General features: G+C 54.1%; 2 protein-coding genes across 3 annotated transcripts in view; both read left to right on the forward strand.

The window, feature by feature from the left end:
- Positions 1–18,990, forward strand: part of CLPB (caseinolytic mitochondrial matrix peptidase chaperone subunit B) — a 74,187-nt gene extending 55,197 nt beyond the window's left edge. For both annotated transcript variants that reach the window (XM_048293917.1, XM_048293916.1), the window contains exons 8-16: positions 4,173–4,250; positions 6,446–6,501; positions 9,510–9,554; positions 11,394–11,555; positions 13,268–13,424; positions 16,301–16,374; positions 16,867–16,986; positions 17,409–17,513; positions 18,285–18,990. In XM_048293917.1, coding sequence (XP_048149874.1) covers positions 4,173–4,250; positions 6,446–6,501; positions 9,510–9,554; positions 11,394–11,555; positions 13,268–13,424; positions 16,301–16,374; positions 16,867–16,986; positions 17,409–17,513; positions 18,285–18,536 — 1,049 coding nt within the window. In that variant the 3' untranslated portion in view covers positions 18,537–18,990. The remainder of the gene's footprint in view (positions 1–4,172; positions 4,251–6,445; positions 6,502–9,509; positions 9,555–11,393; positions 11,556–13,267; positions 13,425–16,300; positions 16,375–16,866; positions 16,987–17,408; positions 17,514–18,284) is intronic.
- Positions 18,991–22,672: 3,682 nt separating this feature from the next.
- Positions 22,673–27,657, forward strand: PHOX2A (paired like homeobox 2A). The gene is made up of 3 exons (XM_048293975.1): positions 22,673–22,901; positions 24,999–25,186; positions 26,140–27,657. The coding sequence occupies exons 1-3, from the start codon at positions 22,694–22,696 to the stop codon at positions 26,566–26,568; spliced, it is 825 nt and encodes a 274-aa protein (XP_048149932.1). The 5' UTR covers positions 22,673–22,693; the 3' UTR covers positions 26,569–27,657.
- Positions 27,658–27,934: the final 277 nt, after the last annotated feature.

Raw genomic sequence — 27,934 nt, forward strand, 5'->3', positions numbered from 1 at the left:
CACACCGTTACAGATGGACGAAATAAAGTGAGAGCACGGCAGCAATGCCAGGAACAGCTCCACAGAAGAAGGCCCCAGCGTCATCATCATCAGGCTCTTGTTTTGGACATTGCGGCTGAATGTCATAATGAGATTTCAGCACAGCAGTGTGACCTCCCTCCTGGTATTTATTTATTTATTTATTTACTTCTGCCAGGAGGAAGGAAGGGGGCAGCTTTCCCAGAGGCAGAGCACGGATTTCATGCTTGGGTGACAATGAAGAACAGTCAGCGTGGCCAGCAGCTACTTTGGGAGTACAAACTCCAAGGAGAAGAGTGCTCCTGTGGCATTCCTAGCTGAGACTTTCATCCTTGGAACTGGCATTGATGTTCTGCCCTGGCCCAGGGTGGGGCTTCTGTTGCTGCTGCTGAAGCTGAGCATTGCTCTGGCCTGGGATGGAGCTTTTGTTCCTGTTGCTGAAGCTGAACACTGCACTGGACAACCTGGGAGAGCCTCCTCCAGCCCCAGTCATGGAACCTAGGGAGTAGTATCCCTTCCCTAGGGATATCCAGATTTTTTCAGTTTTTCCAAACAGTTTTTTCAAGAGTGCTGTGTGCTGGAATAGCTCATTGTTTTAAGGCTGCTTGTAGAAAAGCGTTTACACCTTATCACTCTGATGGTTTGACTAACCTGCTGACTAGGGATCAGGGAATGGTTTGGGTTAGAAGGGACCTTAAAGCCCATCTCATTCCAACCCCCTGACATGGACAGGGACACCTTCCACTAGACCAGGTTGCTCTAACCCCAGTTCTGGCCTCGCCTTCCAGGGATGGGTCAGGCACAACTTCTCTTGGCAACCTGTGCCAGTGCCTCACCAGCCTCATAGGGAAGAATTTCTTCCTAAATATGATGCTCAGCATCTTCTGACAGAGATCACATGCTGAATCTCAAGCTCTTAACTTTATGGTAGTTTTTTAAGGGGTGCCTTATATCCATGGAGTTGCTTTGAGCATTATCCATAAACTCTGGCATCCTGCTGCAGAGGGGAGGGAAAGAAGGCGGCACTTAACCCCACTGTCTTTGGACCCTGAACATGCTGACCCTGTGAGTGGTCACTCCATGCCCCAAAGCAGAAGTTTATTACTTTTATTACCTTTATTACCATTATTATCTTAGCTGAGATAGCTGCAGGAATTATCGGCAGTTGTGTTACTCCCCATCAATTTTTATGAAATATCCCCACCCCAGGTGTTTGACCTCCCGTTCACTGCTGTAAAGCACAGAGAAGGAGCATGTGCAGCACTGGGAAGGGCACACAGAGGGATGCAGCACAGACCCTTCTGTGCACCTCCCTGCCAGTGGCAGAGCATTTTCTCCTCTTCATCTCCTGCGGTGGCTGTTTCCAGGGGTGACATGACCAGTGAGCAGCTGAAGGGCAGGACAGGATTCCCACCAGGCTTTGGCCAGGATTTTGGACAGAGCCAGATCGCTGGCTGAAGCCAAGCTGGTCTGTTGCGCTGATACGCCCAGGCAGGGTGAGACAGAGCCAGGCACCAGCCAGTGCTGCATCTGGCCCTGTGCCCAAACTAATTTAGACTTGCCAGGAGTCAGGACTCATTAACATGGCCAAGGGGACAGGTAATGCATCTGCCTGTGTCCAGGCACGGAATGGCAAGTTCTTGCAGCACTGGGGTCCAGCTCCCACTAAATGCACAATCCCAGTGCTCAGTCCCATTTCCGAAGGGGTTGGAACTGTGGGTCTTCCAACCCACACCCTTCTACAATTACGTGATTCTACATGCCTTAGATTTAAGGTTAAACTGGGGGTTTTTTTATATTTGGGCAGCGATGCAAATCTTTATCTTCATCCTGAGCTACCACTGCCTTTTGGGAAGCCCTCCTGGCTTTCCCTGCAGACTTTACAGGGATTAGGAATTCAGTCCCACTCTCTTCCTAAGTGGCTGCAGTGGTTAATCACCCTCGTTATTAAAACTGTTCTGCTTTATTTGTAGTTTGATCCTCTTGCTCCAGCCCCTGGAGCACCTTAATTTTCTCTGTAGCTGAGCGAGTTCGGTGCCTTCTTGGGGAGATCCTTAATGACTGTGGTCAGGTCACTCCTCACACCCCTCGTCATTAACCTCAGCTCATTGATTTGTTCTTGCAGTGAGGCTTTGCTCTTGTTTTCCTAATCCTCACCGGGTGTGCTGGCTCCCATGCTGCCTGGGTCTCTTGGAATACAAACATGGACTCTGAGGAGCTCGGTTTCATGCAGATCTTGCAGCTCCAAATTCCCATGAGACCCCTCCATGCAGCTATACAATCCAGCTGCTGGAATATCTCACTTGAGCTGCTGCTGTTTAACATCATCCCAGCGTGTCCCTACTGGCAGAGGCAGCATTTCCCTGTCAGGCTGTAGGCTGTGACATTCCATTTATTTTTATATGCAAAATGGAAATATTGTTTAAATATTTTTATATGCAAATCTTTTTACGTGCAAAATGGCACTATTTATTTCCCATGTCAGTTTGCTCTCCCCTGCAGGAAGAGCTCTTGGCATACCATGTCTAGGATGCCTTTTCTTAGGTGTCTTCTATTTACCATACCCCATCAAGAAAAGGGTTTTATGGACTGACTTTGAGATGGAATTGAAGAATCCCCCAGTTTTAAAGGCCACTCTTGTGCTCTCCTGCCAGCTCTGGGAAGAAAACAAACTGATAGCTCCACACAGAGCCAGCCAGTGCCTCGTTCCAGGGAGACATGGGACTGAGGCACAGGGACAGAGGCTGGGACCCAGGATAGTGGCCAGAAGGAGATGAGGGAGCTGTGTTTTGAGGGTGACAGTCACAAAGAGAAGTGGGTTTATAGTTTCTTGGCTTTATTCCTGCTTTTGCTCTGGGCACCACTGAAAGGCAGCAGAGGCCGAGCTTTGCCATGCCTGTGTGCAGCAGCATTCCAAGACCTTTAAGCCACAGCTCTCCCAGTGTTTTCCTTCTGCTCATCCCACCTCCAGTGCTGCTGTTTTCCCCTGTTACCTTCAAATTCCTGTTAGTTATAATTTTCAGGCATCTTGCTGTTTTCATGCCCTGCTTCCTAATGAGCCACATTCTGGGTTCGGCTGCATCTGGGAGCGCCATGTGCCAATCATGAGACCTTGCTGGGTCTGAGGGGTCCTGAGTCTGTACAGTGCATGTTCTCTCTTACAAAACACCTTAGAAAATTTCATGGGGAAGGAATAACTCCGTGTAAGAGCTGTAATACAGGCTGGATTGAAATACTGTGGATAAAGCAGTAAGGCTGGGATGTCAGTTAATCTCTCACATTGAACTAGATGCTGGTCTGATCCAGGAGAACCACTTCTGTTTTCCAGAGACCAGATCCAGCCAGTGGAGGATGAGATCTGATCCTTTGGACTCAAAAGCAGCTCCTCCTCCTTCAACTAAGCCCAGTGCAATGATGTTACTGGCTTGGTGAGCACGCTCACAGAGCCTGAGGCTGCTCCAGGAGCTGAAGAGCACCTTGGAGAGCTGTGGGCACCCATGGGGGTAGGAGCCATCACCCACTCTGCACAGCAGATCCATGTCTGTCCTGAGAAAGGGCTGTGCTGATTGGACTGGGAGTTTGGGAGGGAATCCGGGCTCTTGCCTTTTGTAAAATTTTCCACTGGGATCTCACCCAGGATTCACTTGGATGCTGCTGTCCAGAGAGGCACTGAGATAATCACCACACTTTTCCCAATCCTTGCACCAATTCAGAGTGTTTGTGACCTTCAGCCACCTCCCTCTTCCCATTCCATGCCAGAAATAACCTATAAACCTCTTTAAAACTGCTGTTTTTTCCTCACAGAAAGGCTGCACTTGGGAGCTGGCAAGGCGGTGTGCCTCTCCATCCCTCTGTCCATCCATCCATCCTTGTCCCCCTCCTCCGCCGTCTCCCTGGCAACGCTGAGTGCACATCCTGGAAAACTTTATCCGAAATCTGCTCTGGGCAGCTTTCCAAATCCATGCTAACCTTATTAGGTGTCTCTGGGGCCTTGGCTGGCTAATCAAATTAGAGAGCACTAATGGCAGGGAGGACTGGGAGTGGGTAGAGAGCAGTAAAACATAGTGTATACTTAGTGATAATTACACTTGCTTTGTGGCATTGATTTATATGCTTTCCCCCCTCTTTTTTGTTTTCATTGTCTTCAAATACAGCTATTCGGAGGAAGGAAAATGGCTGGTATGATGAGGAGCACCCACTGGTGTTTCTTTTCTTGGGATCATCTGGAATAGGTAACGTTTGGGTTGTGGTGAGGGGGATGGAGAGCCCCGAGGGGAGGGGGTGGGAGCTGTTGCAGGGCTGCAGGGTCGGAATAAAATGCCAGTTAAACACACTGTCATCTTTCAGCAGGTCACCCATCATCCAGCAGGGTGACCACAGCGGGACACCTGCACACCCAGCCACATCCAGCCTCATGCTGAGTTATCCCAGAGGACAACCCCCACTCTGAGTCTCAAAAAGGGGCAGTTTTCAGAGTAAAAGTGTTACATTAACAACTTTCCAGTGAAAACCCCTCTATTCCAGTGGGAATGGTGGGATAATAGTGAAAATTTGCTGCCTGCAAACTGAATCTCTGTTTGTCTGCTCCTGTGGGCACAGATTGCTTTGAAACGACAGGATTTTATTGACACCGATAAGATTTGTCCTCTAGCCCAATCAAATGCCACATGACAGCTGATCAGTTCATGAAATGGTCCAAATGACTTTTAGTTGTGGAAAAAACCCCAACAAAACAGCTTTAAAGTAACTGATCTGTGACATTTGGAGCAACCTCAGGGCTTCTCCTGCTTCCACTGCCTCCCACAGGGCTCAAGAAGGTGCTGATGCTCCAGTGCTGGAGGGGTTAAGGGGCACAGGCGAGACCATGCACTGCCACAGAACAGTGCCAGGACAAGCATTAACTCCAAATAAGTTGCTATAAAGCTGTATAAAATCAGAATAAAATATTTTTGATACTTCATTGCCCTGCTACAGCAGACCTGAAGGCTCAGGGATGTAAATTGTTGGTTCTTCCACTCCCATGGCCTTCCATGGGGGCTTTACTCTTCCTTTCCTTCCCTCTTTTCTTTTTTCTTTCTTTTCTTTTCTTTTCTTTTTCTCTTTTCTTTTCTTTTCTTTTCTTTTCTTTTCTTTTTTCTTTTCTTCTCTCTTCTCTTCTCTTCTCTTTTCTTCTCGTTTCTCTTTTCTCTCTTCTCTTCTCTTCTCTTCTCTTCTCTTCTCTTCTCTTCTCTTCTCTTCTCTTCTCTTCTCTTCTCTTCCTTGCCTTGCCTATCCTTTCCAAACATAGTTTCTTGCATCCTTACACATTAGGAGCTCTGATCCAGCATCATCCAAAGTCAGCAAAGCTCTAACTGAAATCAAATGCAGAATTTTGGCAGAGATTTATCAGGTGGAGTAGAATTAATTCCCCATGAATTCCCATTTTTTTAGCCCTTTTCTTGGTGATTTGCTGATCTGACCCACCAGATCTGTTGTGACTGCAATACAGCTGTGGGCAGATGTACAATACTCCAGTAAGAATGTACTTTTTAATCTAATTTCCTTTTAAAAACACATGGCTTTTTTTCTTCAGAATAGTTATTTCTGTGCCTGCTCATTTATTTTTCAGTGTGCAGGTAAATCCCACAGGCAGCCATGTGCAGTGCACTGCTGATGGGTGTGCGAGGGACAAGTGTGAACCCCCAGAGCATCCATCTTCCAAAGGGGTGACAGGCTTCACCTCAGCTTTGCTGGTCACCCCAGGAGTCAAAATCAGCCCAGTCCTTCCCCTGATCAGCCTGACAAAGTCAGCAATGTCATGCTGGGGGGTAGCAGTATGGAAGAGAAGTTTTCTGGCACCCACACTTCAATAAAACTGCCTTTTTAAGTTTTTTCCCCAGATGGATGGTCTGGGAGCACAGGACATGGCCTGGCATGAGTTGATGCATGTATTTACCCTCATCAGGGTGGATTTGCTTCATTACTGATTGTTTCTAGTCCCAGAATTTTTTGACCATCGTCTTATATAAAGTGAAGAAAAAACACCCCATTTTCTTGAAATTCTTTATTTGGAGATTGCACGAGGAACTTGAAATATTGAGGGTAAATATAGCAAAAATCTGATCTATCCAATATAGCAAAACTCTGATCTATCCATATCTTTTTGTTCTTTGGGATGGGAGCTTTGCTCCCATCATGTGAGAATCAATTAAAGCTGAAGGAGCCAATGCAGAGATGCTGCTGTTCCAATGCACCAGTTCACCCTGCCCAGGCTGGGAACCCCAGTGGGGTGTGATCTTGGAGATAAAACAGCAATACCCACTTCCCAAGAAAAATATACGTATTGGTTGCAGGAAGTTCCAGCCCTGGTGTTAGCAGAGCTGATGAACAGACAGAAGATGGACAGACCTGGTTTAATGCAAGTTTTTTCTTTCCCTCTCCGGAACAGGTAAAACAGAGTTGGCCAAGCAAACAGCCAAGTACATCCATAAGGACGTCAAAAAGGTAATGGCTCATCCCAGCTTTGTGTTGGCAGTAATGGGGCAGGGGGGTTCATCAGGGGGTTCACTGTGTGGCTGTGCTGCCCTGAAAAAGGGCTTCTGCTGCACTGAGACAGACTTGTGAAGGTCATGGAGTCACAGACAGGTCTGGCTTGAAAGGGCCTTTTAAGCTCATCCAGTTCCACCCCTCCTGTCAAATACAGGGGCACCTTCCACTAGACCAGGTTGCTCCAAGCCACATCCAACCTGGCCTTGAACACTTCCAGGGATGGGGCAGCCACAGCTTCTCTGGGCAGACTGTGCCAGGGCCTCACCACCCTCACAGCCAAGAATTTCTTCAATCTAACCCTGCCCTCTGTCAGCAGGAAGCCATTCCCCCTTGTCCTGTCCCTCCATGCCCTTGTCTTGAGCCCCTTTAGGGACTGGAAGGATCTCTATGGTCTCCCTGGAGCCTTCTCTTCTCCAGGTGAACACCCCCAGCTCTCCCAGTCTGTCTCCAGAGCAGAGGGGCTCCAGCTCTCAGAGCATCTTCATGGCCTCCTCTGGACTCTCTCCAACAACTCCACACCCCTTCGATGGACTCCAGAGCTGGAGGCAGCTCTGCAGGTGGGGTCTCACCTGAGCAGAGCAGAGGGGCAAAATCCCCACTTCACCTGCTGCCCATGCTGTGGGATCAGCCCAGGACACTGTCTGTGCTCCTGTCTATGTCACCAGAATATTGGAATTGTAAAAATTTAAGCGGATGTAACATTTGTGCTCCCTGATGGATTTTGCTCTCATTTTGACATCCTATGTTGTGAACATATTTTTTTGCCTCTATTACTAATATCACTGTAAATTGTTAGAAGGATAAAATTCCAGGAATCTGTTTTCCATGTCCCCAGCTCCACCACTTGTCACATCCTGCCGATATGGACTGTAGCAATGCAACATTGATTTCCTGCTCAGAATTTTAAGTGCTGAAGTGTTTGGTATCCAGAAGCAGTTTGAATTATTTAGTTTGTTACCCAGTGGGCAGCTTTTAGAGAAGATGAGTTGGAATTATTTCATGGAGGTGGTGGCTTTGCTGAAGGACACTTCAGTGATAATCTGGGGTTTCCATTCCATTCCAATCTATCCTATTCTATTCTGTTCTTTTCCATTCCATTCTGTCTATTCTATTCCATTACAATTATTTCAATCCATTCACTTCCAATCTATTCTGCTCTGTTCTGTTCTATTCCATTGCAATATTCTGTTCTATTCCATTCAAATCCATTCCATACCAGTCTTCCATTCCATTCCATTCCATTCCATTCCATTCCATTCCATTCCATTCCATTCCATTCCAATCTGTTCCATTCCATTCTCTCCCATGTTTCACATTTAAGCCTCTGCCTACCTGTAAGAGCTGCTTAGCTCTCTCCTACATGGAGCTAGGGAAAAGGAGGAAAGACAAGCAGAGCTGTGCGCAGATGAATCCCTCTTCCCCACATCCTCCAGCAGTGAATGGACACAATGCGGCGACACATGTAGAAAGAAGACCAAACTGGAACCAAGACTGTAAAAACAGCTGTTCCGGTTTCTTTTCCTCATCCCTCTATAACTGCCTTCCAGAAGCCATAAATCCTGGATCTCAAGCACCCTCATCCCTAATCCCGCACGTGGAACTGCTCCATGGCCAGACATCCAGTGGGGAAATCAGTTAAACCCTGAGTGTTGTGTTACTTTGATAGCAGCAGGAATCTGCGATTTATTAGTAATGAACCAGCTCAGCCATTGGTGCCCCAGTGAGGGATGAGAGGGGGTCATACACCCCACAGGCTCTGATGAGGGGCAGCAATTCACAGGAACTGATGGATTAAGAAAGGAAAACCTGGAACTGTCCCTTTTTCATCTGAAAGATGGAGTCAGTTTTTTCCATCTTGCTCTGCCCTGGGTAGACATTTTAATAATTTTCAGGGAAATTATTGCATGGGAATATTTTTCCCAGAGAACCTGTAGCTGTCACATCCCTGAAAGTGTTCAAAACCAGGTTGAATGGGGCTTGGAGCCACTTGGTCTAGTGGAACGTGTCCCTACCCATGGCAGGGGGGTTGGAACGGGATAGTCCTAAAGGTCCCTTCCAACCCAAACCATTCTCTGATTCCATAATTTTCCCAGGTAACAAATGACAGGACTAGAGGAAACTGCCTCAAGCTGGAGCTAGGGAGGTTTACGTTGGATATTAGGGAAAATCCTGTCTGTTCAGCTCTGGAAAAGGCTGCCCAGAGCAGTGGCGGAGTCCCCATCCCTGAAGAGGTTTAACAGCTGTGTGGATGTGACGCTTGGGGACATGGGTTAGTGGTGGGATTGGCAGTGCTGGGGGAACAGTTTGGCTCTGTTGTCTCAGAGGGCTTTTCCAACCCAAACAGAAAATTCTGTTCTCTAATTCTGAGATCCCCATGTAATGGTGTCCATGTGTGTGCCACGTACACATGTCCAGATGAGATGTATTCCCAGACATATGTCTCCTTCTCTACCATGCACAGTGGTTATGTCCAGCTGACCATGTCCAGGATGATGCTGGGAAGTTAAGGCTTGGCTTTTTCTGCGTCAGCTGGATGATCACTGTAGGTCCTTTCCAACTGAAATATTCCTCTTCCCTCCCCTTCCCTCTCCTTCCCTTATTTTCCTTTCACCTCCAGGATGTGGATTACAGCTCCGTGATCAGGACATTCAGTACCTGCAGTCAATCATCAGCTTTTCATATGCAAAATGGAAACTTGGGTGGAAGCTATAAATTCACTAACACTATTCTCTGTTACAGGTTCAGTTCACTTCAGCCCGGTTCACCTACAAGCCCAGTTCACCTCAGCTTTATGACTTTTGTTGGATTTTTGTGGAGGGGTGTTGCATTCTTCTTGTGATTGATTTCTAAAAAGCCGAACCACAAAAATTTTCTATTTTATTTAGAAAATTTCACCTCTGTCAGTACCGCTCCAGCTCTGGCAGTGAGCAGATTGATCAAATCTCATCTTAAGTCTCTTGCAGGGTTTCATCAGACTGGACATGTCGGAGTTCCAGGAGAGGCATGAGGTCAGTAAATGGGCTCTGAAAGGGAGCAGCTTCAAATTTAATCCAGAAAAAATGGGCATTTTGGGGTGTCAAGGTGGGAGCACAGCAGAACAGCAGGAGTTGTTCCAAGTTGTGAATTAAATTGCAAGTAAGTTGCCAGAAAGCAACTTTAATTGAGTGTCCTGGTTTAGGCATGGTACTCCCCAGTTTAGTGCTCCCATTCCAAACCACGAGTCACTCACTCACGCCCCACGTCCCCTTGTCCCTCCCCATGGCATCGGGCTGGATAGGGGAACTGGAAGCTCAAAAGGTAAAGACCATGGGTTGAGATAAGAGCAAGTTACTGGAAACAGAAATGAGATAAGAAAACAAACAAGCAACAATATTAATTACACAAGTATGTAAAAGAGAGAGAGCGATTCACATGCAAAATGCCCACTGACCCAACCCAGCCACACCCTCCAGCTCAGAACCATGTCCTTCTACCACTCTTATTTGACCAAAAGGAACCCGTTCTCCCCAGAAGAGACTCCTTGCCCCTCCTGGCTACTGCAAAAATTAACCCTGTCCTGGCTGGAACCAAGACATTGAGGCAAATTAGGAAGAGAGACCAAGGAACAAGGAAAAGTTTAACAATATGTGTCCAGTGCTGTGGGTTCCCTTGGGGTGGGGTCTGCCCTTGGGGAGAGAGCACCTGAGAAAAGATGGTGGAATCCAGAGGATCTTCTTGTGCATGAAAACCTGCAGCCACATGCTGTTCAGCACCAACCAATGCCCAGGCAGGCACAGCTTACCCCAAGCCCCTTATCCCCAAAACATTGCTAAGTCCAGTGTGGGATCATTGCCTCAGCCTACCTTCCATGGAGGAAAGGGGGAGAATCCAGCAGAAGACAGGACAGTAGTGCCAAGTCCACCCCTGCCATCACAACTCCTGCCCAATTCTGGTGCTACAGGAGGGATGGAGTATCTCACCAGGGTCACCCCTGGAGCTGAGGGGGTCCTAAATCCCTTTGGAGGGCTCTGTCTCCCCAAAAAGCATCAAGGTCCTAGCAATGACAGTGGTAAAACACTGGCACAGGCTGCCCAGAGAAGCTGTGGCTGCCCCATCCTTGGAAGTGTTCAAGGCCAGACTATATGGGGCTTGGAGCAACCTGGTGCAGTGAAAGGTGTCCCTGTGTATGGCAGTAGGGCTGGCACTACGTGGTCCCTTGCAACTCAAACCATTCCATGATTCTGTGATAACGGACTGTGGCTTCAGATGACGCTCAGACATGTAAGATAGATGTAAGGTAGATGTAAGATGCACCAAGCTATATGTCAGAAATTGTCATTTTGCCAAAACATTCCTGTTGTCAGAAATATTATTCTATATAACTTTCTAAATTTCTAAACTTCATTTTAAAAAAACACTGTGTCAAGCAGTGATGACATAGGAAAAGTATTTTACTTGTGGCCTCTTCCCACAAAGGCTACTTGTGGCTTTGATTCTGCACCAGAACCACCTGCCACTCATAATCCTTTGAATCCTTGCTCTTAAAAAGGCTAAAAGGGATGAAAACAAATCTTGGACATCTGGGACAGGTTGCTCAGACCCTGCATAGCAAAGCAGGGCTGGTGCCTTCCCGCCTGTCCATGCTCTGCTGGTTCGAGATCTGGGCAGGGAATTGCTCAATCTTTATTTTGCTTAATTGTTGCTTATTAAGCTGATTTTGGGATACCTGGGGTGCAATAGGTGTCACAAAGAATGTAGAACCTGTTTTGTCAGCAGCAAAGAGCAGTGGTGGCCTGACAAGCTACCAGAAGGGCTTCATTTGCACTGTCCAGGAACCAGCCTTCACCTTTCCTGTTCCTTCCTCCCAGGTGGCAAAATTCATTGGCTCGCCACCCGGCTATGTGGGCCATGAAGAGGGTGGACAGCTCACCAAAAAGCTGAGGCAGTGCCCAAATGCCGTGGTACTCTTTGACGAGGTGGACAAAGCCCACCCTGATGTGCTCACCATCATGCTGCAGCTGTTTGATGAGGTAAATCCACATTTTGGGTTAGAGTCGACACAAGGGACATGCAGAAGGTGACAGTGAGGAGTGAGAGGGATGACAGGTGGAGGAGTCAGGTGATTTGGGTTGGGAGGGACCTTAAAAGCTCATCTAGTCCACCTCTCCTGCCATGGGCAGGGGCACCTTGCACTAGACCAGGTTGCTCCAAGCCCCATCCAGCCTGGCCTTGAACACCTCCAGGCATGGGGCAGCCACAGCTTCTCTGGGTAACCTGTGACAGGGCCTCACCACCCTCAGAGGGAAGAATTTCTTCTTAATATCCCATCTAACCCAGCCCTCTGGCAGTGGGAAGCCATTCCCCCTCATCCCGTCTCTCCAGGCCTTTGTCCAAAGTCACTCTTTAGCTCTCTGGTTGATTTTGAAGGTCCCAGTCTGTCCTCAGAGGCCACCAAACTCCAGGGCAACACGCTGGAAGGTTTTGGAGGGGTTTTTTTTGTTTTTCTTTTAAGGATTAATAACACCATTTTTCTTGCATAGATCATCACAGTAGCAGTTCAATGTGAAATCAATTCCTGTACCAGGCACTTGACAGGGCAATAACCCAAATGTTAATCTCAAGCACCCAACAAGGATTTGTGTCATTGTGCTGGATCTCTGCTGTTGGAGATGGATTGAGGAAAGAAACAGCCTGGGGAGATGCTGCTTTTTTCCTTATTTCCCTCTCTTTTTTATATTATTAATCAAGAGCACTGGTACTTTGGAAGGTTCCTGGGTTGGTTTGGGGGGCTGAGGGTTGATGCCACCGCAGCAGTGGTGGTGCTGGGCAGCCCTGGTTTGCCAGGTGATCCCACAGGGATGAGGAGCTCTGCTGCTCAGGTCACTCTGTTACAGCCATAACATGGTTATTTGTGGGCTCTGCCCAGCCCAAACCACAGCCACAGGCAGGGTTAGGGTCAAGCCTAGGATTAGCATTAGCATCAGTCCTGAGCTGAACCTGGGGCTTGTGCCAGACCTAAAACCACCACAGGGAGGCAGGCAGAGGGTCAAAGGCTGGGGAGTTACATATGGGCAGCCACACAGTCATGGAATCACTGAGGTTGGAAAAGCCCTCTGAGACCATCAAGTCCAAGCATTCCCCCAGCACTGCCAAGCCCACCACTAAACCTAAATGCCACATTCACACAGCTTTTAAGTCCCTGCAGGGATGGGGACTCCAACACTGCCCTGGGTAGACTGTGCCAAGGCTGGACAACACTTTCAGGGAAGAATTGTTTCCTGATCTCCAACCTATACCTTCCCTGGTGCAACTTGAGCCCGTTTATTCTTGTCCTGTCCCTCCTCCCCTGGGAGGAGACCAAGACTCCCGTACCAGATCCAACCTCCTGTCAGGGAGCTGTAGAGAGCAAGAAGGTCTTCCCTGAACTGCCTTTTCTCCAGGCTGAATGAGGACATGGACTGGCCCAACCCTCCTCCTGGCAAGGCATCTCCCAGCGCTTCCATCAGTTCTGTCCTGGATAGGGCACACTGGGACCATATGCAGGACAAGTTCCTGCCATTCCTGGGAGAGACAAGGACTTCTCCAACCTCATCCTTGCTTCCTTCCACCTCAATCCTTGGGCATCCCTTCAAAATTAAATCCACTCTGGGGAAAAACGGGACCCATGTTCTTTTTCCTGGTGTTTTGGCCATGTCCTCCAGCACTTGCTGACACGGCTGGTGTCATCTTGCTGTTGTTGCAGGGCAGGCTGACAGATGGGAAGGGGAAGACCATTGACTGCAAGGATGCCATCTTCATCATGACCTCCAATGTGGCCAGTGAGGAGATTGCACAGCATGCACTGCAGCTCCGGCAAGAAGCCATGGAGATGAGCAAGAAAAGGATCGCAGAAAACTTAGGTACTGGAGTTTCAATCTTCAAATCCCTAAAGAATCTCCCTCCTTCCTAACACAACTTTGTTTGATACCAGCTCAGCCATCCCTCGGCAGGGGGCACACCCAGACCCTTCAGTCCCCTCTCCACTGGTCCTAAACTGGTCCACATGACTTGGGAATGCTCCTCTGCCAGGAAGTCATGAAATCCCAGAAGGCTTTGGGTTGGAAGGGACCTAAAAGCCCACCCAGTTCCAACCCCCTGCCACAGGCCAGGACACCTTCCACTAGACCAGGTTGCTCCAAGCCCCATCCAACCTGGCATGAAACAAGAAGTGAGTACAAGATGAGAAAGGCTGAGAGGTTGGACAGAGCCTCAAAGACACAATCTCCCTCTGAAGGATGCAGTGTCAAATAATGAGGATTTCAGAGGAGGTGGATTGAAACTGGATAGTCTTTATGGTCCCTTTCAACCCAAACTCTTCTGGGATTCCATGATTCTCTTTATCAAATCCCCCTTTTCTTTAGGGACCCTTCTAAATGCTTCCTGCAAAAGACTGTGGCTGGTTCAGGTGCTCATATTAAAGAGGAAAAGTTTTGTTTCCGCTCAGTCCTTCCCAAAAGGACTGAGCTTAATGAATTTTACTTCCCCATGGAATGGGAGCCCTGGCCTCACATACCAGGCTGCTGGAGAAAAATCTCCCAAAATGTGAATTTGGTAATAAAAGGGGAATGAGGAGAGCAAGGGCAGTCTCTGATATTGGAAATTAACAACTTGATGTGCAACCTCCAGTGCCTTTGCTGGTAACTCTGAGGATGGACAGATGAAAAGTGATGCTAGCACCAGGGACTGTCCCTTTTAGACAGTGTTTGTCACATGGAGCAGAGGGAAAGCCTGTTTCCATCAGGTGCTGGTGTGCCTGGATAACCAGGCAGCCATGGGCAGTGACTGCATCCCTTCTTTTCTCATCAATCTTAAAAAACTTACTTTGGGGTTTTTAAGATCTTTTTATGGTCTTAATTGTCTGGACATCACATCTTTCTCAAGGTATCCAGCAGCCTGTGCCATCTCAGATACACCATATTCCTTCATCAGCTCCATAGGAGTAGGAAAAAACATTGGATTTTGGCATCAAATCTGTTTTCCTGCTTCTTTCTCCCTGTCTCTTCCTTTTACTTTGGAGAAGTGGCCGTCGACGCTGACTTAATTCAGAATCTTTAAACTTCTATCAGGCTGGATAAAGGACAAAACACATCGTCAACTGAACTTTCCAGAATAACATTTGAAAATGCCAAACGTTTCCCTGCTCAATGAGGAGAGCATTGAATTTTAATTTCTGGGACAGTACAGCTGCAGCAGGAGAGGAGCGAGGGAGGGCATTTGGGCACAGCAGCTGCCCTCAACTGCGTTTAGAGGAGCTCCTGCCCATTTCCTGACTCTCAGTGTGGAGATGCCACGGCAGGAGGTCACTAAAGCGCCTGGCAGGCAGATAAATGGGAAGATAAAGGGAAAGAGCTGCTTCCCCAGTGGGCTCTGCATCCACCAGTGGCAGCAGCAGGTATTACATGTGGGAAGTGGGAATGCTGGTAGCAGTGCTGGCTCCTCTGCCTTTCCAGCTCTCCTCTGCCAAAACACTGGGACAGACCTACTGGCATCCCTGCCCGTGAGAGAGGGGTTGGAACTGGATCAGGTGATTCCAGAGCACCCTGCACCACTTCGGGCATTAGGGGGAACCTCCTCACTGCCTACAACTGCCTGAACAGAGGATGTAGCCAGGTGGGCATCAGTCTCTTCTCCCAGGTAAAAAGTGACAGGACAAGAGGAAACAGTCTCAATTTATGCCAGGAGAGGTTTAGGTTGGATATTGGGAAACTTTATTCCCCAATAGGTTTGTTCAGCCTTGGCACAGGCTTCCCTGGGCAGTGGTGGAGTTCCCATCCCTGGAGGGATTTAAAAGATGTGTGGATGTGGAATGTGGGGACATGGTTTAGTGGTGGGCTTGGCAGTGCTGGGGAAATGCTTGGACTTGATGGTCTCAGAGGGCTTTTCCAACCTAAACCACCTATCCAGTGGAGCCTGAGAACCCCTTCTGCCACTGCTGGTGAGGGGCAGCAATCTTCATCTGGGCTGCATAGCTGGGATAGGCTCCCAGCACCCAACATGGGTCTGTGTCCCCTCCCTTGCCCTGCATGCTGGGATCCAATCCAGAGCACAGGAATCTATCTTGCTGTGAGCACCCTGGTGTCAAACAGCACATGGAGGCGAATGGGTGCAGAATGGGTGAAGCTGTGGGAAGAACTGGGATGATGAAGACAAAGAGGAATGTGGCACTGGGAGGAAGATGGGTGATGCTGCAGCCAAGCATCCAGAGTGGCTGGGAGCCAGGATTCGAGAGCAGCCAGACCCTGGCTCCATCTGCAGTCAGCAGAGGGAAATAGACTGCAGCCAGAGCAGTGCCGCAGGCACCCTGAACATGAGATGGGTGTTTGCGGGAGAGACCATAGACTCTTCCAGTGCTCACAGCCCCAGAGGGCCAGTGTGCTCTGTGTGTCAGGTCACTGGCAGCTGTGGAGCCCAACTTGGCACCTCAGCTGCCCAAAACCTCTGGGAGCAGCTCCTGTGGGCACAGAGCAGGGAGCAGAGGCAGAGCCAGGGCTCTTTGGCCATTCAAGGGAGCCACATCAGCATAGGATGTTCCCCTGGAGCACCACAGGACACCCAGAACTGCTGTCCACAATGCCAAGTGCAGGGACACCACACTGCCAAAGCAAACTGCTGACACATGTGGAGGTCCCAGGTCTGTCCTGCAGTACCCCCCAGACCCTTCCTTGCCCTCAGCTCTAGCTTGTGAAGCCATTGTCCCACTGTCCCTACTGACGCCTGCCATCCACCTCTCTTCCAGAGGACGTCCAGATGACTGACAAGATCACCATTTCCAAGCAGTTCAAGGAAAAGGTTATTCGCCCTATCTTGAAGGTATGGACAGTGTTTTCATGGCTGATGTTTTAGGTGTCCTGAGCTTTGGTCCCAGACTCCTTCCCTGTGTTTCTCTCCCAGCTATGAGAGAAGGGATGTAACCCCACTAAAAATGTTGGAGGGACCTTTCAGCAAGGTCAGAGCCCAGCAGAAATAAAGCACAGCTTCTTTACTCTTGGAGTGGAGCCACGATGCATGGTGGGAAGGGGACACAGGACAGGAAGCGCTGCAGTGCAATTTGGGGGCTCTCTGCTCTCCCAAGGTCAGGAAAACCTGACTGCAGTGACATCGCTGTGACCTTCAGTTTCTTTAAGATGTTTCTGAAGCATCTCTGGGTGCTGTCCAGCTCCATGGCATGGGGTTGGATGGCTGCTGGGAGCTGTGGGAGGTGGGACGATCCCTGGGGAGCTCCTTCTGCAATGCCACTCTCACTGCTGTTCCCATCGGGGTCACCATCCCTTTCCCTGCTGACCTCCTCCCTTGTCCCTGCAGGCTCACTTCAGACGGGACGAATTCCTGGGCAGGATCAATGAAATTGTCTATTTTCTCCCTTTTTGCCACTCAGAGCTCATCCAGCTGGTCAACAAGGAGCTCAATTTTTGGGCCAAAAAGGTAAAAAAACATCAAGGGCTTTAGAGGGGACTTCTCAGAATAACTCTGTAAAAAATCCCTGGCGCAGCATCTATCCTTGGGTAGACACAATGATGTGTATCTTTACTATCATCATACAAGCTGTTGGACTTGGGGTGCTGGGGAGAATCAGGACCTCTGGGAGCAGCAGAGATGGTTCCTCTTGGACTGGAGCTCCAGGCCACCTTCAGAGATGTCATTTGTCTAATTGGTCTTTGCATGTGTGAGCTCTCTGGGAGCTAGATGGGATTTTGGGGTCCTTTTGTTGTGGTGGAACTGGCCTGGTGGAGCTCAGCCCTTCTCAGCACTGCAGTGCAGCATCCTCGCTGCTCAAGGAGAAGGGTGCCAGGCTTGCTGCGGGGCATCCATAATTCTTCCTCCTCTTCCTTCCCTCCCCCCGGCAGGCCAAGGCAAGGCACAACATCACACTGCTGTGGGACAGGGAGGTCATGGACGTGCTGGCTGATGGCTACAACCTTCACTATGGTGCCCGCTCCATCAAACACGAGGTGAAGGCAAGAGGGAAGTTGGGGTGAAGTTCATGTTGTCACCTCCAGCCCCACTGCCCACGGAGAGCCAGGACTGGAAAGGCATCAAAAGAGAGATGGAGTCACTGGAGCAAATTCAGAGGATGTCATGGAGATGCTCTGGGGGCTCTAGCCCCTCTGCTCTGGAGACAGGCTTGGAGAGCTGGGGGGTGTTAAAACTGGACAAGAGAAGGCTCCAGGGAGACTTTAGAGCTTCCAGTGCCTAAAAGGGCTCCAAGAGAGCTGGAGAGGGACTTTGGACAAGGGCCTGGAGTAATAGGTTAAGGGGGGATGGCTTCAAACTGCAAGAGGGCAGGGTTAGGTGGGATATTGGGAAGAAATTGTTGTCTGTGAGGGTGGTGAGGCTCTGACACAGATTTCCCAGAGAAGCTGTGGCTGTGCCATCCCTGGAAGTGTTCAAGGCCAGGCTGGACAGGGTTTGGAGCAACCAGGTCTAGTGGAAGGTGTCTCTGCCCATGGCAGGGGGTATGAAATGTTAACAAACTTTAAAAAGTCCTTTTCAACCCAAACCCTTCTGGGATTTCATGACTGTGGGTCTGACCCTCCTCGTCTCTGGAGAGATGTCAGTGGTCTGGGGAAGGAAGTGTCACACCCACACTCCAGAGACAGGGCATAAGTGGGATGAAGAGAAGGTTGCATGATTCTGTACTACCTGAGGGTGGGAAGGAGCTGGCCGTCTGCATGGGAGGTTTTCCACAGGGTTTTCCTGTCAGGATCTGGTCTGTCCCTCAGGTGGAGCGGCGTGTGGTGAACCAGCTGGCAGCTGCCTATGAACAGGACCTGCTGCCACGGGGCTGCACCCTCAGGATCACCGTGGAGGATTCGGACAAGCAGCTGCTGAAAACCACAGAGGGGTCTTCCTCCAGCACAGGAAAATCCAAGGTGCCGACCCTGCGGCTGGAGATTGTAGAGAAGGACAGCAAGGCCCGAAAACTGGAGATCCAGGCACCGCTGAACCCCGAAAACATCACTTACTTCTTGTAGGCAGCACTGGGCGCTCACAGTGGCAATGAAATACCCCAAGAGCTGGAGTGAGCAGTGTCAGAGAGGGCAGAGCTGCAATCCTGCCACCTCTGGGCATGGACACAGGCACAGGCACGGACACAGATATGGGCAGGAGCTGCCCCGTGGTGGGCATGAAGGGCTCTGGGGGTGCAGCTGCGGGTGACAAGGTGCCCTGGTGCCATTCAGGGATGGGTCAGTGGAGGTCCTGGGGTTTCACAGGGTGTTGGAGTTTTTTAAGGAGGGGGGAAGCAAATTGTGGACCATGCAGGAGCTGGGATGAATTTGTCATTCCCATGGGAGGGGGCTTGCTGGGATAGCTGGGCTGGCAAGGTGGGGGATGGGAACTGAGTGTGAGTATAAAAGCCACCAGGCACGCACTTGCTCTGTATTGTCCCTGTTTCTTTATGGCAATAAACATGCTTTGCGCATCCAACCCTTTGTGTCCCCAGAAGGAGCAGCCGTTGGGACCACCATCCTCATCTTAGGGCACTCCCAGGTCTCCTGCTCGTCACCAGGAGCCAGGAATGTCACCAAGAGTGGGGAACACCACTGGGAGCTGGGACCCACTGTCACATCTCCCCAGCCCAGCCAGGCAACATCCTGGTGCAAACCCCTCACTGAACCTTTTTCTCATGACCACCTTCCAGGAAATATTTAGTATCTCAGGTGGAACTGAGCTGTCCAAGTTGTCTCCATGGGGACATGGAGGCTGTGGCCCCCCCATGGGGGCTCCTTCAGGGAGCTGCTCATGGTGGAATAGGAGACATGGTCACTAATGGGGCCACCCCAGCCATGGGTTTCAAAGAGGAGAACATGAAATACATATGGAAATCAAGCCCCCTCAGGATTAATTAGCTCTGAATCACTGTCCCTTGGGATGCAGCCAGGATCCTCATCCCACTGTTCCCTCCTACCCCAATGTCCTCATCGGCATTTGGTTCTGGTGCTGGTTCTTGTCTTCCAGGGATACAAGGAGGTGTGGTGGGGGATGCCTTGAACCCCCTTCCTATCCCAGTAGCTTTTTTCTGGCTTAATGCTGGGGCCTGGAGCAGGATCCCATCCCTGGAGGGTTTGGGAGTGTCACCAGGCTCCGCTGGAGCCTCCCAAGGTCAGATTCACTTCCACAGGTGCACACAGGTGCACGTGGGTGTGCAGCTCTGAGCACAGCTGTTCGCTGGGGCGTGCCCTCACTGTGTGCTCAGGTGTGCAGGGGGCTACAGGTGTGCCCTGCCGTGCCATGCTGTGCTGTGCCACGTCACACCGTGCTGTGCCATCACACTGTGCCACGTCATGCTGTGCCAGGTCACACTCATGCCAAGTCACATCATCCTGTTCCATGCCATGGCATTCCATTCCACACTGTGCCACGCTCTACCATGCCATGTCACACTGTGCCAAGCTGTGCCAGCCCCATGGATCGTAGCTCCGCACGCAAGAGCCAGGACCACATGGGCCCTCCTCAACCCTTAGAGGTCGCCTTCTTGGTGCCAACACAGGTAAATGGGCTTCCACTGCCAGGAAGAGTGCCTGGGAGAACGGGATCTGGAGGAAGGACCACTGGGCTGTGCCAGACACATTCAATTCCCAGCATCAGAACCCCATGCTGGCTCCTGATCCAGTCAGGAGGGTGCAGAGGGTGCCGCCAGTGGGGGCTCAGGACACCCTGGAGCACCCCATCTTTGTCCCCAGGAACAGTGTGGCAGTGGACAGAGGCCTCCGGCACCATTGGGAGCAGCTGTGGGGCTGGGAGACCCACCAGGACCCCCTGACACATAACCTGGGGGACTCCATGGGGCGATGAAGGCTGGAGAGTGTGGGAGATACAGGGATGATGAGGTGGGTGCTGTCATTCCAACCAAGCTGGGGCTAGAGCTGGGGGAATCTGGAGTGTGACCAGAGGGGATACTGCAGAGGGTACATCAGAGAGGGTGCCATCGGCATGGGATCCATTGGAGGGGTTCCATCAGAGGGGGTCCACCCATCAGAAGGGTCCCACTCGAGGAGTCCCATTGGAAGGAGTCCCCCATCAGACAGGGGTCCCATCAGAACGGTCCCTTTGGAGCAGTCCTATCAGAGGGCATCCCATTGGAGAGGGTCCTATCATCTCCCCCCACCAGCTCTGGAGGGACCCCAACCCACCCAGGCACATGGACATAGCTCCAAGCCCACAGGCAGCCCCCAGCACACAGAGGGATGGAGTGACAGGGGTCCCTGTCCCCATCTCCCCCACTGTGCCCAGCCCTCCCCGCTGTCCCATTTTGGGGGCAGGGGGCGTCAGCCTTCACCCCTCTCCCAGTTCGGCAGCACTGGGGACAGCTGGGCACTCTGCTGCCAGCACCCATCTCCCTTCATCCACCACAATCCGCAGGGATCACCCACATCCACATCCCACGGGAGCCGCGGGGATGCAGGACAGTTCCCTGGCCGTACCCCTCGTCCCACTCCCCTCCGCGTTCCCCTCCCTCTGCTCTCCCCCCTGCATCTCTCTCCTCCTCCTCCTCGCCCTCCCGGCTCCCCCCGGCTCTGGGTAGCACCAGCAGCTCCTTGCGTGGCAGATTGCTGCCTAATTAGTTTAGAGGGAAAACTTAATTGAATTAACTTTTCACAGCTCCAGCAGCCCGACAGTGGGGCCTCGCTCCGCGCCAGCCCCACGCCCTGATCGAATTAACTTGTTTAGCAACCTGTCCGCTCGGCCGCGCAGCTGGGGTGGGCGCGGGGGGGGAGGCACCACCAGCACCCACCGGGGGCTCCGGCGGGGGAGCGGAGACAGAGATGACCAGCTAGGGGCGGGGGGGGCTGTTCCCAGGGAACGGAGTCCAGGAGAGAGCAGGACCCTTTGTGGCTTGAGACGTGGGGCAGAATGCGGGATGGGCATGGGGCAGGCCATAGGGCAGGACAGATGGCAGGGCACGGGCCAAGAGACACGGCAGGACATGGGGCAAGATGTGGGGCAGGACACAAGACAGGATATGGGATAAAACACAGGGCAAGACACGGGGCAGGATGCACAGCAGAAAATGGGGAAGGACACAGGTTAGGACAGGAGATGGGACAGAATATAGGGTAGAAGGTGGGACAGGGTGCGGAGTTGGATAAAGGGCAGGACATGGGGCAGGACAGGTTCGAACCGATCCCACAGGACGCAGCCAGAGTTCGTTCTTCCCCCGCCCCCCCGGCCTCCTGGGGGGCCCAAAGCCCTTCATTGGACACAATTAGACTTCTAAATCCTCTTTGGTGAAAGTGTTTGTCTTGAAAATGTCCCAAATCCCGCCAAATCCTCCCCAAATCCTCCCGCATCCCCCCTCCCCGCATCCCCCTCTGGTGCCGCTGAAAGGGGCGAAAGCCTTTTCCTTGGTCCCTGCAGGGGGCTGGGGGGATGGGGTGCTTTGAAATTCATCCGGGCTGAAAATTGGGGAGTGGGATTGCAAAGGCCAGAGCCCCTCTAGGAGAGAGGGGTGGGACTGAGTACCCCTCCAAAGCCTCCTCGCTCTCCCCATGCACGCGGGGACGGTGGAGGACACCCAGGGATGGGGTCTGGTGGCGTTGCTGCCCTCCTGCCCCTGGGATGCTCAGTCCCAGAGGCATGGCATGGCGACAGGGATGGAGATAGGGATCAGGATGGAGATGCATGTGGGATGGAATGACATGGGATGGGGACAGAGACGGGACTGGGATGGGATGGGGATGGGAATGGGGATGGGGATGGGGATAGGATGGTGATGGCGTTGGGGACAGGGATGAAACAGACGGATGGGGACACGGGGGGAAGGTCCGAGCGCTGGTCCCAGAGCGGGCCTGCCGAGTGCTGCTCCGGGGGGTGCCCAGGGGCCGCTCCCCCTCCCCGCCCCGAAGTGGCGGCTGCCGGAGTCGGCCCGAGGTGGGGGGTGCGTGCGCCCACGAAGGGTTAAGGGGGGCGGGGGGCTGCGGGGAGGGGGGGTGTCGGCTCCGCCCGCTCCCGCCGTCCCCGGGAGATATTGTCATGCAAAAGCCCCCGGCGAGCGCAGCCTTTGTCCGCGCTCCCCCCGCCGGTATATTAACGGGCCGGGGCGGCGGCGGCGGCGGGGGCGGGCGGGGGCCCGGCGGGCAGGAGGCGGCGGGGACGGGCGGGCGGCAGCCGGGGCCGCACCGGACTCGCCATGGACTACTCCTACCTCAACTCCTACGAGTCCTGCGTGGCCGCCATGGAGGCGAGCTACGAGTTCAGCCCCTGCAGCCAGGCGGGCTCCTTCCAGTACAGCCCCATGCGGGGGGGCTTCGGGCCCGCGCCCGCCTGCGCCCCCCTCGCCTCCGCCAGCTGCGCCCTGGGCGCCCTCCGCGACCACCAGCCCTCGCCCTACTCGGCAGGTAAGGGAGAGGGACCCGCCGGGAGCCACCAGGGACATCCCCCGGTTCCCTGGACGGGCGTGAGGGAGCGGCCGCGCCGTCGGGGCTGGCAGGGATCGGAACTGGCGGGGACCCGAGCTGCCGGGGCTCGGGACCGGCGGCTGCCGTCGATGTCAGGGCTCGGTGCCATCGGTTGCCGGAGCCGTCGGTCTCCCGTACCGTCCGTCAGTGCTCGGTGCCGTCGGTGCCCGATACTGTCGGTTCCCGGAGCCGCCGCTGCCCTGTACTGCAGGACTCGATGCCGACGGTGCCCATTACTGCCGGTTCCCGGTAGCGCCGGTGCCCGATCCCACCAATTCCCGGTACCGTTGTTGCCCAGTACCGTCAATGCTTGGTGCTGTCGGTGCCCGATACCATCGGCTCCCGGTGCCGCTGGTACCCGGCACTGTCAGGATTCGTAGCCATCGATTCCAGGTACCGTTGGCGACCGATATCATCGGTTCCCGGTGCCCCCAGTGCCCAACACCGTTAGTGCTCGATGCCGCCTATTCCCGGAACCGTCTGTTCTCGGTGCCGCCAGTGCCCGTTCCTGCAAGGTCCCGGTACTGTCGGCTCTCGGTACCATGAGTGCACGCTGCCACTAGTGCCCGGTGCTGCCCGTTCCCGCTGCCGCCGGTGCTCGGCACTCTCAGGCTCGATGCCGTCGGTAACGGCTGCTGTCGGTCCTCGGTGCCGTCAGTTCCCCATGACATCGATTCCCGGTGCTACCGATTCCTGGCATTGTTGGTGCTCGGTCCCGCCGGTTCCCGGTGCTGCCGGTGCCCGCAGCCCAGGCTGGCCCTGCCTGGCTCGGTCCCCACCGCCCCCCGTCCCGGGTCTCCCTGCTCGCCTCCGCCGGTGGGGATGAACCCTCCCAAGCACGGCCGCGGATCGCCGGGGATCCCTGGAGCGGTGGTGGCCCCAGAACGGGGCTGGGGGAAGGTCCTCGCCGCTGGGACCCCGCTCCCCGCTCCGCATTCGTTGCCACCGCCGAGGCGCTGCCTGTGGTTGCGCCGACAACGAAGGAGCCGCCGATTGGTACCGGCGGCCCCATCCGTGCCGGCACCGCATTGCCCCCCCAGCCCCGCTCCTGCCCCGAGGCCCCGCGTCCCGCCGGCAACGAACGAAAGGGACCGGAGGCGCAGCGGGGGCAGCGATCCAGCCCTGCCTTCGTTCTACCCGCCCTGCCCGGTTCACCCTGCCCGGTCCATCCCCTGATTCATCCTGCCCGGTTCACCCCTTTTCGGTTCACCCCTTTTCAGTTCACCCCAGCCCAGTTCATCCTTCCTAATTCATCTGTCCTTGGCCGGTTCCTCTGCCCAGTGCATCCCCTACCCGTTTATTCCCGGTCTGTTTCTTCCCAGGCGATCCTTGCCCAATCCTTCCCTGACCCGTCCTTCTCTTCTCGGTGCATCCCTTCTCAGTTCCCCCCTACCCAGTTAATCCTCCCCGGTTCATTTATTCCTGGCCAGTGTCCCCTGCCCAGTCCGTCCCTTCCCAGTCCATCCCTTCCCGGTTCATCTGTGCCCGATCCATCCCTGTTCAGTCCATCCTTGAGCTGTGCATTCCTTCCCAGTTCACCACTGCCGAGTTAATCCTCCCCGGTTCATCTATCCCTGGCCAGTGTCACCTGCCCGGTCCATCCCTTCCCGTTCATCCCTTCCCAGTCCATTCCTTCCCAATTCATCCCTTCTCAATTCATCCCTGCTCAACTCATCCCTGCCCGATCCATCCCTGCCCCGTCTTTCCCTTCCCGGTGCATCCCTTCTCAGTTCACCCCTACCCAGTTCATCCTCCCCGATTCGTCTATCCCTGGCCAGTGTCGCCTGCCCAGTCCATCCGTTCCCAGTCCACCCGTTCCCAGTCCATCCCTTCCCGGTTCATCCCTGCTCAATTCATCCCTGCCCGACCCATCTCTGCCTAGTGTCTCATGCCTGGTGCATCCTTTCCTGGTCCCTTTCTTCCGAGTCCATCCCTTCCTGGTCCATCCCTGCCTGATGCCCCCTGCCCAGTGTGCCCCAGTGTCCACCACAGCCCTCCCGCTGTACCGGCCGCACTGACTTCCCGTTTCTCTCCCAGTTCCCTACAAATTCTTCTCGGACCCGTCGGGGATCAACGAGAAGCGGAAGCAGCGGCGGATCCGGACAACGTTCACCAGCTCCCAGCTGAAGGAGCTGGAGAGGGTGTTTGCCGAGACCCACTACCCCGACATCTACACCCGCGAGGAGCTGGCCCTCAAGATCGACCTCACCGAGGCCCGGGTGCAGGTCAGCTCCGGGGAGGGAGGAGGGGGTGGGGGGTTGGGGATGGAGGTGCGGGGCTCTGATCCCACCAGAGCGGGGATCCTGACCATGGGACGCTGCTGCTCTGCTCCCTGCATTGGGAGGGGGCACAGGAAGGGACTCGGCCTTGGCACCACCGCAGTCAGGGGGACATACTGTCGACACAGCCCTGCTCTGCTGGGAGCTCGGGGGACAGCCTGGCTCCCAGTAGTGTGCAGGCACTGGTTCATGCCACAGCACTGTCACTGTCATCAATGATTTAGTCCAGTCCCAAACACCTTGAGGTTGGTGAGAGTCCATGGAGGACAGAGAGTGGCCCTTTGTGGGTGCAGATGTCCCCTGCATCAGTGCAGATTTCTCTTGTGGGATGCAGACACCCCGTGTAGGTGCAGATTCTCCTTTGTGAGTGCAGACACCCTGTGTCAAAGGAGAACCCTCTCTGTGGGGTCCTTCTGTGTGGGATCCCCCCCTGTGTCAGTGCAGACCCCCCTTTGTGGCTGCAGACCCCCCTCGGTGGGTGCAGACACCCCCTTTGTCAGAACACCTGTCCCCATAGGAATGTAGGGACCCACAGGAGTGGGGGTCTTGGCCCCCTCCCTCCCAGGGGGAATGGTGAGTGAAGCAGAACCCACTGTTGGCACCATGGGGATCTGGGGGGTGCAGGCTGTGGGGGTGGGCTCTGACCCCACGAGGTGCAGGTGTGGGTGCAGTGTGAGGATGTCCTCTCCCCATTTCCCTCCTCTGCCAAACACCAGAGCACACGCCTGTGCCCGGCGTCGACCTCACAAATCCACATTATTGTGGATACATGGATCCCTCTGGTGATGCGGAAGACATTTCCCCCGAGGGAATGGAGGGTTGTGGGGGGGACCCCGGAGCCTGGGAGGGCTCCCAGGGACCATGGCAAGGGGTGCTCCCATCCCCTCCATCCCCTCCAGGTGTGGTTCCAGAACCGTCGGGCCAAATTCCGCAAGCAGGAGCGTGCGGCCAATGCCAAGGGTGCCAGTGGCACCGGCAGCACCGGGAAGAAGTCGGAGCCGCGCTCCTCCTCAGAAGACGACGAATCCAAGGAATCCAACTGCAGCCCGACTCCAGACAGCACGGCGTCCCTGCCCGCTGCTGCCATCGGCAGCCCCGGCGGCAGCCTGAGCCCCAGCCCTGGCGCGGGGGCACCCCTGGGACCCGGCCATGCCCCCCAGCCCCTCAAGGCACCCCTCTGGGCAGGGGTGGGGGGCGGCAGCGGTGCCCCCAACACGGCCGAGCTGCTGAAGGCCTGGCAGCCCACCGAGGCTGTGCCGGGACCCTTCTCCGGCGTCCTCTCCTCCTTCCATCGGAAACCAAACGGCATCAAGACAAACCTCTTCTGATCGCTGAATCGCCGGATCCAGCTGCTCCCCAACCCCCCCTCGGCCCCCACCCTGCACCCTCCACCCACCGCCCCCACCACGGACCCAGCCATGATGCTTCAGCAAACGGGGAGAGGGAGCAGGGACCGCCCCCGCCACCTCCCGGACCCTGCGCTGATGGGACGGACCCGGAGTGGGGGCAGCTCCCACCGTCACCGATGGGTGCTGCGGGACCATGGGGTGCCAGGCGGGGGGCACCACCCCCACGCTCAGCCAGCGTGCCCCTGGCAGAGCCTTCGGGTTTGGGGGCTCCCGGCGCACTCCAGGTTTAGGGGTAGATGCGGGGCTCCCCACAGCACTGCGGGTGCTCCAGCATCGCCCCAGGAGACCCCCCCCCCTCAATGGGCTGTGCCGCTGGGCTGGGGGCGAGGAAGCACTTTATGGGGGGGCTCTGGGGGCCACGGGGTGCGCAGTGCCGGGGAGTCCGGCACGGAGACGCCCCTTGGGGTGGGGAGGAGTTGATTTCCCCCAGATCCTGCCTGCTGACATGGATTCCCCCCCAGCAGCACCCTGGCGGGAAGAAGACACACCCCCCCACCCCCTTCCCCCCCCGAAGACTTTGGGGAGTAAACGCAGGGCTGGGAGGTTCAGCACTCACCTGCATTGCTGCAGGCATTGCCAATGGGGACGGGGCACCAAAACTGCTGGGGGTGAGGTGGCCTCCCTGAGGGGGCTGTTGTGAGATGGACCACCCGGAGCAGCCAGTGGGATGTCTCGGAGTAGCCACGACCCCTTGCCAGCAGCAGGCTGGTGGGAGCTCGGGTGCAGCTGGGACCTCCCCGCCCATCCCCGCCCAAAGGGTCCCCGAGGGGCGGTGGTGCTGGTGGGCCCCTCGTGCCCAGCCACCCACTACACTGGTGCTGCCATGCTGGTGGGCTTCATGGTGAGGATGCTGGCAGCCCACCCACGTGTCCCTGTTCCCCCTGTATCCCTCCCAGTCCCCCCCGAGGTGGGTTCCCCACTTTTTTTTGTTTTTTAACCATTCTGTAATTTATTACCCACATTTGCAAATGCCACCAATCCAAATTAAACTTAATTTATTGACGCTGCTGCTGGCCCTCAGCCCTTGCTGCACCCCACCCCCATCTAGGGCTGCAGGGGTGGGGGTGCTGCATAGTCCCCACCCCTAAACCCTCTGAAACCCACCAGAACCCCCCAGGTGATGCCACAGACCCCCAGCACCTTAGAGATTATTTTGGCTGCTCCCCACTTGAAGACCCCAAGCAGCTGCAGGAAGGTGAGGGGGCACCCCATGGGAAACCCCCTCAAGTGGGGTGAGGAGAGGGATGCCCCACACAGGCCCCTGGCCTCTAAGGACCTTTTGGGC

Source organism: Corvus hawaiiensis, chromosome 2 (genome assembly GCF_020740725.1).
Source record: "Corvus hawaiiensis isolate bCorHaw1 chromosome 2, bCorHaw1.pri.cur, whole genome shotgun sequence".
Lineage (NCBI taxonomy): Eukaryota > Metazoa > Chordata > Aves > Passeriformes > Corvidae > Corvus > Corvus hawaiiensis.